Source organism: Dipteris shenzhenensis, chromosome 29 (genome assembly GCF_047967505.1).
Source record: "Dipteris shenzhenensis isolate YYH24624 ecotype China chromosome 29, Dip_SZ_1.0, whole genome shotgun sequence".
Lineage (NCBI taxonomy): Eukaryota > Viridiplantae > Streptophyta > Polypodiopsida > Gleicheniales > Dipteridaceae > Dipteris > Dipteris shenzhenensis.
In genome coordinates, this window is record NC_141624.1 from 45,409,624 (window position 1) to 45,421,652 (window position 12,029).

The window sequence follows — 12,029 nt, forward strand, 5'->3', positions numbered from 1 at the left end:
GAGTGGCAATGGATCAAAGTAGTGGGTTGTCTGGGCAAGAGCAAGTCCATCAACCTAAGACCAATCACTTTAAGGGAGGGTCATCCCTTTAGAGAGGTTCAGTGAGATCTCGGAGAGTGGTTTTGAACTTAGAGTGGGAAAGTCGGAGAGGATTACAGGGGTGACCCCTTCTTTTCGCATGGTTGTCAAACACAACCCTTGGACAGAATGACGCTAGAGACAGCCGCTTTGACCCCTTGGAGATGCTTGAGTGGCAACAGATGAAAGTAGTGGGCAAGAGCAAGGCCATCAACCTAACACCAATCACTTTGGAGGAGGGTTGTCCCTTTGGGGAGGTTCAGTGGGATCTCGGAGAGTGGTTTTGAACTTCTATTACAGAGGTTCCCTTCTTTTTGCATGGTTGTCAAAGACGGCCGTAGCTAGAGACAGCCACTTTAACCCCTTGGAGAGAGTGACACTAGATAGATCAGCAAGTGCCCCAAGAGGTTATTTTGATCGAAATTATGGACCAACCTCCAGTTCACAGAAGATTACATATTTCTTATGGATGGTGGCCCATGGGGATTGCCGACCGGCTCATGGTTAGAGCAAATGCAAGTGGATGAAAGGTGCCTCGGGAGTCGGAGGTGTGAACGGGATGATCCCGCATTGCTTGTGGAGCTTCTGTGCAGCACAGAGGAGTTGGCAAGGAGCCCTCCAAAATGTGGCTCGATGAAGAGGATGCAAAGGCACTTTACTTGGGGAATAGCAGCTTGGCTTGCGACAATGTTACACTAGCCTACAGGATCTAGGGACCAAGGGTCCTCCAAATTGACATTCAGGATGCAATGTCTCCTTCCCCTAGTGGTCAATGCCCTCACTAGAAAATAGTATTTAGGAGATGGTATCACACTGCTTGGCGGATAGTATTTAGGAGATGGTATTCTATATACTATCCTCACTAGAGGATAGTATTTAGGAGATGGCATCACCAATGCTTGGAATCTTTCGGTCACCCATTGCTTGTCAATCGGTGACCAGCAGGCCCCCCCCAGCAGCCATCCTTGTGCAGGATATCATCTACACCTTGCACACCATATGGAAGCAAGGGACAATGGGATCTCGGGCGACCGCCGTGAGGCGTGCACGTTTCTGCAAGGCTTGGCTTGTAGGCAATGAGCTAGGTTCGAATAGGCAAGTCGACAGCCAGCTTTTCTTATTTGTAATGCTTCCACAATCAGTTCCGCACGGATAGCTGATTTGTATGGTCGGGTTTTTTCAAGCATTATAGGAAGTTCCTTTTCTCTGGGAAAAAAGAAGGTTGGCAGTTGAGACACACGAGCAAAGTACTCTTACCATTCTTCTCAAGCCACGTTTGTGCAACAAGGAGATAGCCTGGTTCTTAGATATTCTAGACAATGAGCTGAGATCCTAAGTAACAGGTTGCATAGCAGCCAGCTGTCCTTTTAATTTGCCCCTGGATAGCCACAACAGAGGAAGAGGTGGTTAAACCTGAAGCCTTCCACTTAAGAGAACCTATCTGGGAGTAGAATAGAGGTTCAAGAGCACTACTAGTACTAGCCAAGTACCAAGGCCAACTGGAGGACAACTTCTCCCCAAATGAGGGTTTGAAACTATAGACCCATGGACCAAAGACGTGAAGCATGCAAAAACTAAATTAAGAATGGACACTAAACTCCATGTGATCAAGGTGTTTAATTGTAACATCCACAAGCTCCTTCAATCACCATGAGCACTATATCCTTATAAGCCAAGACAACCGAGTTTTTTCTTGTATTTTCCTTAAATCTATAAGAAGATCTTTTTGAAAGAAAGGAGGACAAATGCATAACCCAGTTGCAGCAAATTTTACTGTGTTTTTACTGTGTTTCACATTCCTCATGCATGTGAAAGCCAAAGAAAACCTGTTCAATCTGTGAAAAGAGCTTGACATCTTCTTCAGGTATTGACCAATCAAGGACTTGAAAGTTTTCAGTGATTCTGTCAGCTTTGGTGCTCTTGGGCAGAATGCTGCTTCCAGCTTGAATTCCCCAACGTAATGCAACCTGGGCTGGTGTTTTCCCTAGCTTTTCTGCAACCCGATTTATGATAGGATGATCTAGCAACTTTACAGTCACAAATGAACTTCCTGGAGAGCCCATAGGAGAGTAAGCCTGATAAAGAGTAAAATAACATTCACATAAGCTTTAAAAGAAAAGCAAAGATCCCTGCAGGTTCACTTGTGCAACTGCAGTATACTTTGGAAAGAAGAATAGAAACCTATAGACAACAAAAATATAACATTTCTTGCTACTCACAGATAGATGGATGCCTTTGGATTCACAAAATGAACGGAGCTTGGCCTGCTGCCACATAGGATGGAGTTCCACCTGATTTACAGCAGGGACAATCTGTGCATACTCCAGAAGATCTTGCAGCTTTCTTACTGTGAAATTGCTCACTCCTATGGCACGCACTTTACCTGTGGCAATGAGTTTCTCCATTGCACGCCACGTGCTAGGTATATCCACTGGGGCAAAATCCTCTCGTTTGAAACCTGAAGATCCCTTTTTAAAGCGAACTGGCCAATGAATCTGCAGAAGAGATGCCAGAGCGTTCCTGAAGATTAAACAAAAAGAACTTTATTAAAGTTACATTGAGTATTTCATGTCTCAGGAAAAGTGCATTTACAAGGTACAGATCAATATATTCCAGCTGTAGATCCCATAGAGTATTATCCAGAGCTTCTGGTACATCTTCAGGTGCATGATCAGAACACCTACAAACAGCACCATTAAAGAGTCAGCGCCTTCAAGTTCGTGCCATGTCCTTTCTCTGACAATACGAAAAATCTCTAGGCTCGATTCAATATGACTAAATAAATGCATGATATCCAATCGAGATTGATGGTCTGATCATTTACTAAAAAGTTAGCATAGTATACAAATTAACAATTACTTGAACAGAATTCAGAATGTCCAAAATTGCAACATGGCAATACAAAAAATCCCTAGGCTCGATATAATAAGACTAAATAAATGCAAGATATCCAATCGAGATTGATGGTCTGATAATTTACTAAAAAGCTAGCATACAAATTGACAATTACTTGAACAGAATTCAGAATGTCCAAAACTGCAGCATGGCTGTATCAACTATGAAGTCTCCAGCTTGGCATGTTGCTAAGGCACTTCCAATTTAGGCTCTGGGCTTGGCTGCCGCAAACCTGTAAACTTTGAGGCTTGGCTGCATCAACATTGATCAGTCTTTACTTTCCATAGAAAACAAATCCCTCTTTTACATCCAAAAGAGCAGTGGCTACAGCAACATCCAACACATACAACAAGAAGCCATGATCTAACCTACCATCTTGAACCCTCCACCTATGGGTATAATTTTGCATAAGGTTGTTCTGAAAGCATAACCCTATACAAAAGGCTGCTAGAGATATGCATCAGCCCTCAATGCTTTGAACAAAAGAAAGATGGTGGATTGTTGCTGAAAGGTGAGTGCCAGAACAAATGCAAACCAACGAGAATGGGCCCTCTCCCTAATACTCGGTCTATCAGTCAAAAGGACACCAAAATTAGCTAGTATCTTCAAAGGACCCATACAAGGACATAACCTTGTCTACAAAAGTTAGCTTGCGATGGAACAGCCACAAACAATCATTATGGGAAGGCCATGGTCCAGCATTAAAGGATAATACTTTAGTGGACCCTTTTGCACTTGAAACAACAAATGAACCCACCAGAGGAAGCTTATTGTTAGAAGGGCCAAATGGCTGCAACCCAGGTTAGCTCCTCCTTTATCTTTGAAAACGGTGGAAGGGAAGCCTGCAAGGGAAGAGTGAGCAGAGTCTTTCTTACTACTAAACTTACATCAAAACTCTGAGCAGAGTCTTCCTTAGTACTTAGCTTACATCAAAACTCAGGAACATCTGGCAACAAGCTACATGGCTACAAAGAAACAGTAACGGTGTCACACTTGATCAAGCTTTTAGCAAGCCCCAAAGGTACTATCCTTGCATAGACTGAATGGCAACAAGCTTGGGAAGCAGCCCAGTTAGCCACAAGTCATCCACAAAGAAGCAGCAAGTGGAGATGGCTACCTAGCTTGCCTCTTTGTGGATGACTGCTGGCTGTCTTCCCTTGCCTCTCGGCCACTATTGGGCCTATCATCTGTGAACATGACAGCCGTTTGGATCCAATTGGAGAGTTGGGGGCTTTCGGAAGCCTGGGCTGGATGTTTTGGACAACTAGCTAGTTCTCCCTCATACCTTCTCCATTTTGGGCCATTCCTCCCTTGCTCTCTTCCCTCATCCTTGTTGCTTCCTCCTCAAACATGCTTGCACCCAAAATCCTTGCTTCTTCATTGCCTACATCTCTCTTGCTTTGCTTCTTTAAGTTCGGGTGGCTGCTTCTGTTGGAATTATAGATATAATTCAGCAGTGACCAATGTAATATAATAAGTTAGTTAGGGGCACTTTTCCCTCTTTAGAGGTTTTTCCCCCTAACTGCAGTTAGTTCACTAACTATGGTTAGTGACTACTAAGGTTTTGTCACTATGACAAAACCTTATCAACTCTACTTTGCATTGTACTCTTTACACTCTATTTTTTGCAACTACAGCTTCTAAGCTTTCGACTCTCTCACTCTCTCTAGCTCTCACCCTCTCCATATCCTTCATTTGGTATCAGAGCAGGTTCTAGGCCTGTGTGCCCTCTGCTCCTTCTTCATACCAGCGCCTTACCTCCAGCTCCAGCCCGCTTCAATCTGTCCGTACAGTCCGTACGACTGTACGGAAGCCTTACACAAGTGTCGCCATTTGCTGCCGCCATACATCGCCGTACCATCTCCGAAAAGTTTCGTCATCTGCGCCGTACTTCGCCGTACCTGCAGCCGTACTTCGCCGTACCAGCGCCGAAACTGTTCGTCATCTGCTGCCGTACTTCGCCGTACCAGCTCCGTACTTCGCCGCCGTACAAACTGTACGGCACTTCCGTACTGTCTTCAATACAGTACATCCGTACTGAATCTGCTTCAGTACAGCAGGTGTTCTTTGACAGGCTTCTCTTGCAGAAAAATACAGTTTGGTGCAGTTGTTTTGGAGTATATTTGGGGCATTTTTGCATATTGCAGCCATTGCAATCATTGTGCAATTCTGGAGCTACATCTGGAGAAAAATTGGAAATATAGTCTAAAATTTGGGGCTTTTGTCTTAAAATTGCAGATTTGGGGTTTTTAGCATTCTAACCCCTTTCTGGCTGCAATTTCTAGCCACAAATTGGGGCTTTTGTGTTTGGAGAGCATTTTTTGGAGTATTCAGTACATAGTGCCTTTCTTGGAGTGTTTGGAACACTTTTGGCAGATTTTGGAGAGTGTTTTATGCTTGGACAGATTTCTGACAGCTCAAGTGCAGAAATCTAAGTTGCATATACAGCCCGTGCTTGGGTGTGTTTTTTGGGAGTTGTGCATTTTATTCCCAGTAAGGGAATTCAGCTTTGTATATGCTTCAATCTCTTTTTCAGATATGGCCCATCAAAATCAGAATGAGTTTCAGTTTGGTGGTCTTTCTCAGGAAGACAAATTGGATGGTACCAACTACTCCCTCTGGAGTTTCATGGTACGTAATATTCTGATTTCTCGCAATTTATGGGATTATGTCAATGGGGATGAAATCCGACCAGCAGATATTGCACCTGCTACCCCTCCTCACCAAGGAGGTGGAAGAGGTCGTGCACAAGGTGCAGCTGCAGGACAAGTTGTTGGTGCAGCTACAGTCAATACTCCTGAGCAAAAGAGATGGGATTCACGGGATGTCTTAGCCTTGTCTTGCATCTCTCTTTCAGTGAAAAGATCAATCATTCCGCATATCCGGTCGTGTAAGACCTCCAGGGCAGCGTGGGATATTTTGGAAAGCATGTATGCAGCACGGAATGATGCCAGGGTATCTTTTTTAAAAAGAGAGTTGAGCAATACACATATGGAGGAGGGTGACTCCATGTCAGCCCACCTCACTAAGCTACAGGATCTCAGAGAGCAGTTGTTAAACATAGATGAAATTATTCCTGATTCAGAGATGATTACAACCACTCTGAATTCTCTTCCTGAGTCTTATCTCAGCTTTCATACTTCGCTGAATTTATCATTGAGGGGGGGTGCAAATCCTCTTTCTTTTCATGAGCTGATAGGACTTCTGCTTCAGGAAGAGCAGACCAGGAAAAATTTGGCTTCACGTGCAGGTGAACAAGCCATGCTCTCAAAATTCAAATAAAAAACAAAGGGACAGGCAAAAACAGCAGCAAATCAGCCTTCCAGTGGGTCAGGACAGCCTTCACAAAAGGCTAAAAGTGATGCAAGCAAGCCCAAAAAGAAGGGTTTTTGTCACTACTGCAAAAAGCCAGGTCATCACATAGCAGAATGCAGGAAAAGGATTGCAAAGGAAAAGAAAAACAGCTCAGGAATGGCTGTTTCAGATTCAGCCCCTTGTGCATCTGACAGTGGGGATGCTGCAGCCAACTTTGTTGGTCAAGATTATGCCTTTTTATCTTGCATTTCTGATTCTAGGTTGGCTGTTCCAGATGCTCGGGATAGTACAGCTTCTTGCAGTGATGATACATATGCATTTTTGACTTGCAGTTTTGACTCTCCCTCAGATGCATCTGCTTTCAGTGTTGATGAAACACTGAACACATGGTATTTTGACAGCGGTGCATCCAAGCACATCACTTCGAGGAAGTGTCTCTTTGCTTCCTTGCATCCACCTCCTGTTGGTAAGAAAGTCACTTGTGCCAACAACTCCTCATATTCAGTACGTGGCACAGGAGAAGTTGAGCTCACTGCAATTGATGGCTCAATTTTCAGACTTTCTGATGTATTATATGTGCCTGGCATAACCAAAAATCTCCTTTCAGTGTCCACTCTTAACAGAGGGGGATTTCAGGTCATCTTTGAGGATGACAAATGTGCTGTCCGGGACAGGGAAGCTAACTATGCCTTAATGTTATCTGGTACTCTGCTGCGTGGGCTTTTTCAGCTTGATATTTTTCAGAAAAGAGCAGCTCATGCTTTGGCAATTTCTACCCCTACAGTTGCCATGCAAAATGCAGAATTATGGCATGCCAGATATGGCCACATGCATTACAACAGCTTAATGACACTTCAGAAATTTTCAATGGTTGATGCATTACCACCTCTTGAGATACCTCCTCCACATGCCTGTGAAGGGTGCATTTTAGGTAAAATGCATAGATTTCCCTTCAAGAAGGATGGTTCAGTTAAAGCTGTTCGCAAATTGCAGCTTATACACAGTGATGTCTGTGGTCCCATGAGGACTCCTTCATTGGGTGGTCATCTCTACTTTGTCACATTTATTGATGACTACTCCAATTTTACTTGGGTTTATGGGCTGAAAAAGAAATCTGAAGTGTTCACAGTGTTTAAACACTTTTCAGCCATGGTTGAAAATGAAACCGGGCTCAAGATACAGACATTACGCACGGATAGAGGTGGGGAATACCTATCTGCAGAATTTGATGCTTTCCTCAAACAAAAGGGTATTGTGCATCAGCTCACAGTCAGGCTGACCCCTCAGCAAAATGGCAAAGCTGAGAGGAAAAATAGAACCCTCATGGAGATGGACAGATGTATGCTCAAAACCAAACACATGCCTCATAAATTCTGGTTAGAGGGTTTGATGTGTGCCAATTACATTTTGAACAGGGCTCCCACTAAGGCTTTAAAAACAAAAACTCCTTTTGAGGTCTGGAATGACAGGAAGCCTTCAGTGGATCACTTCCGAGTCTTTGGATGCCTTGCTTATGCACATGTGCCAGTTGAATTTAGGCACAAATTGTCAGATAAAGCCATCAAATGCATATTTGTTGGATACAGTGCAGAAAGCAAGGGGTATCGTCTCTACAATCCTGCTACACGCAAAATCATTGTAAGTAGAGATGTGATATTTTCTGAAAATTCAGCTTACACTCAGGCTGATTTTCAAATGCCTTCACCTTCAGAAGATGTCTTTCAAGGGTTGCTACCCATTGCTTTGGGTTCCCCTGCTGATTTTTCTGATCCAAATCAGAATTTACAACAACCTTCAAATGCTTCAGTTCCGCCAAGGGATGTCATGCCTCCTCCACAGGAAGTGGAACAAGTGGTACAGCAAGAAATTGCAGACATACATGCAGCAAAAACAGTCCCAAACTGGCTGTTACAGACTCTCCGGGAGAGTAAACTTGATGCTCCGTTACCTGGCAGGACTCGCAGTGCAGCAAGGCACATGGAAGGTGCTAATTCCGTGGAATCAGCATATGCAGGTACTCTCCTTGATGAAGAGGAGCCTGCCACATTTGAAGAAGCACAAGGTAATGTGCATTGGATGAATGCCATGCACGATGAGTTGCAGTCCATTGCAAAAAATCAGACTTGGGATGTTGTGGACTTGCCACAGGGTAAACATGCTATTGGCACACGATGGGTATTTAAAGTCAAACGGAAGCCAGATGGCTCCATTGACAGATATAAAGCCAGGCTGGTTGCTAAAGGCTATGCTCAGAAAAAGGGCATAGATTATGAGGAGACTTTTGCTCCTACATCCCGGATGACTACCATCCGATCAGTAATTGCAATGGCTGCACATTTTGAGTGGAATGTTCATCAGTTGGACATCAAAACAGCCTTCTTAAATGGGGACTTGCTGGAAGAGGTGTATGTCAAACCACCTCCGGGTTTTGGAATTACAGCAAATGCACTTCAAGTCTGCAAGCTTAATAAAGCTTTATATGGGCTGAAACAGGCCCCTCGTGCATGGTATGCCAAGATACATGCCTTTTTGACCAGCAAGGGGCTGCACAATAGTCCTACTGAGAGCACCCTCTACATCAAGATGGATGGGGGGGAAATATTAGTCATCCTTCTTTATGTTGATGACTTACTGCTCACAGGGTCCAATGACGACAAAATTGCAGATTTCAAAACTGATTTGCAGACCCACTTTGATATGTCAGATTTGGGGCTGCTTCATTTTTATTTGGGGATCCAGTTCTCTCATGAGAGACGTGGCACTGTTATGTCTCAGTCCAAGTATGTTCAGAAACTTTTGGACAGATTTAACATGCAAGAGTGTAAGCCCATATCTACTCCTATGGAACCGGGGCTGAAACTCACAATGCATGATGCAGGAGAATCAGTTGATGCCACACTTTACAGTCAAGCTGTTGGATGCCTCATATATCTCTTCAATACTAGGCCTGATATTCAGTTTGCAGTATCTCAGGTGAGCAGGTACATGCACAGCCCCAAAACTATGCATTGGCAGGCAGTTAAGCGCATCTTCCGTTATTTGCAAGGCACCAAGTCTTTTGGCTTACTATTTCCCAGGGGGGGTGACTTGCAGATGCATGCCTACAGTGATTCAGATTGGGCTGGTGATTATGACACTAGGCAGTCCACTAGTGGCAATTGTTTCTTTTTGGGAAAATCTTGCATTTCATGGCTGAGCAAGAAACAATCTACACTGGCTACCTCATCATGTGAAGCTGAGTACAGGGCAGCTTTCACAGCAACAGTTGAATGTGTCTGGCTGAGACGTTTATTTGCTGATCTTCATCTGTCTTTGGAGGGTCCTTCTCCAATTCTCACTGATAGTCAGAGTGCCATTGCAGTGGCAAAGAATCCAGTGTTTCATGCTCGCACGAAGCACATTGAGGTTCACTATCACTACGTCAGAGAGAAGTTGCATGCAGGAGAGATCAGTATGATCTTTGTGTCCACACATGACAACGTTGCAGATATTTTCACCAAAGCACTACCACGTGAGAAGTTCGAGGCATTTCGCAGTGCCCTGAACTTATATCCGTTTGGTGATTGATCAGCCTTGTACATGACATTGGCACTGCAGGGGGGTGTTGGAATTATAGATATAATTCAGCAGTGACCAATGTAATATAATAAGTTAGTTAGGGGCACTTTTCCCTCTTTAGAGGTTTTTCCCCCTAACTGCAGTTAGTTCACTAACTATGGTTAGTGACTACTAAGGTTTTGTCACTATGACAAAACCTTATCAACTCTACTTTGCATTGTACTCTTTACACTCTATTTTTTGCAACTACAGCTTCTAAGCTTTCGACTCTCTCACTCTCTCTAGCTCTCACCCTCTCCATATCCTTCAGCTTCAACTTAGGACAGCCACGTTCTTTAAACTTTACATCTCAGCACTCCCCATCTTTTAACCTCTCTCTGCTCCTACTCTCCTATTCTTCCCTTGATCCTATTCTCTCCCAAGTCCAGGATTCCTATAGGCTATATGGCCACAAGAGGTGGAAGCACAAGGTGTTATGTATGACAAGACACTGTTTTCATAAAGAGATATGCAAGTTTTGTGCAAAGACATTGAATGGATCATCCCCATGAGTTGAAGCACAGTTTGAATGGGAGGAAAGCTTGGTCAAGAGGATATTCTTGGCACACAAAGGTACCCCAACCAAATATATGCAGAGTCACATATCAGGCTGTTCAAGCAAATGTGTTGATGGAGCAACAAAAAGAGGGCAAAGAGGCAATAGGTACATGACCGCATCCGGGTACTAAGGATGTGGAGGGATTAGGTGTGTCACACCATGAGAGGCACGAGTACACTCCATCAACATCACAAATATAGGAGTAAATGCATCGAGCCTTCACCTCCACATCTCCTAGTTTATCCCATGTACCCACTCCATCCATATTCCTTGGGTATTTCTTGTGACAATGGCAGCTCCTCCACAACCTCCTACCAAGAGGACACATGGGCTAACAGCATTTACTCCGAAAGTCACTCCTATACAGGTTGCTTAGGCACCACACCTAAAGCTGGATGCAAAAGATGCAAAGAATCAGTTTTTCCTTTTCTTGCAATATTTCCTTCCATGTTGCAAAGACTCATGCCTACAAGAAATTTTACTATGCGCTTGTAGTGGCTACTAAAGTAAGAGCATCTTCCCTTGAACTTGCTAATTCTGAGGCTCTCCACACCACACATCTTACAAAACCTTGTGTTGATCAAGAAAGACTTGGAAGGAATTTCATGTTGCAAAGATTTTTGCCTACACGAAATTGTGCACTTATAAATACTGCTAAGGCAAGAGCATCATACCTTGCACCAGCCAGTTCTAAGACTTCCGTAACACATGTCTGAAGAAGCAAGTAGGCCAAGAAAGACTTGGAAAGATAGAAGAAGGCTTGGCTTCAATAACGAAGCACCCTAATCTCTAACGCAAGAAGTGACACAAAGAGGAGGCACATAAGTAATATTTTAGTGACTTCTTGTGTGGGAAGCACGTAGTTCAGGGTATTGATGCTTTGCATGCTGGCCTTCACATCACAAGAGAGGGGGTATGGGCCCACCATTAGGGAGGCTGAAGAAGACAATGTGGGCAACCCATCACTCACAACGGCTCCAATTGCAGCAGGATGATAGTCTTCCTTGAGGAGAAATATCCAAACATTGTTTTTACGCCCTGCGCTTTACACTCTCTTGAAGGACATTGGGAACTTGCAGTGGGGTTGAAATAAACAGAAAACAATTCTGTGATAATCACGAGCGTTGGCACATGTACTATCTACCCAGCAAAATCTCTGCGTTAGCAAGCTCAAGTGATTCTCACGTGTGCTCTTCTTGCATGCTACACACAAAGCCCTCTGTTCCCTCGATGATTCTACTTGCCACATGTCGCATTTCTAGAACCATTCTTTAGTGCACCATTTACTCTTCTCTTGGAGTACAATGGATTATGTTTGCCCCTTGGCAATCACACACTTTTGGTGCACCTAGGCTCCTGACCTTTAGAACCATCTAGCCACTGCCAATTCGCCCTCACCAAGGACGTTGACATTGATTCCTTTAACCCCATACTTGAATCACAATGAAATATAATACAAAAGTTGGTCCTCTAAAGGAAAGTGTCCACCGACCCTTCCGAGGTCATGTCATCTTGGCTTGAGCATAACATTCCTTCCCTCTTCAAGCATCAATGCCCTCAATGACAAAATTTGGGAATGCTCTCC

General features: G+C 43.9%; 1 protein-coding gene across 2 annotated transcripts in view; it reads right to left on the reverse strand.

Moving 5' to 3' along the window:
• The window catches only part of LOC147882916 (NADPH-dependent aldo-keto reductase, chloroplastic-like), a 95,917-nt gene that overhangs the window by 50,651 nt on the left and 33,237 nt on the right, over nucleotides 1–12,029 (reverse strand). For both annotated transcript variants that reach the window (XM_087400701.1, XM_087400702.1), the window contains exons 5-7: nucleotides 2,671–2,758; nucleotides 2,298–2,573; nucleotides 1,905–2,153 (exon numbers count right to left, since the gene is read on the reverse strand). In XM_087400701.1, the coding sequence (XP_087256827.1) occupies nucleotides 1,905–2,153; nucleotides 2,298–2,573; nucleotides 2,671–2,758 (613 nt within the window). The remainder of the gene's footprint in view (nucleotides 1–1,904; nucleotides 2,154–2,297; nucleotides 2,574–2,670; nucleotides 2,759–12,029) is intronic.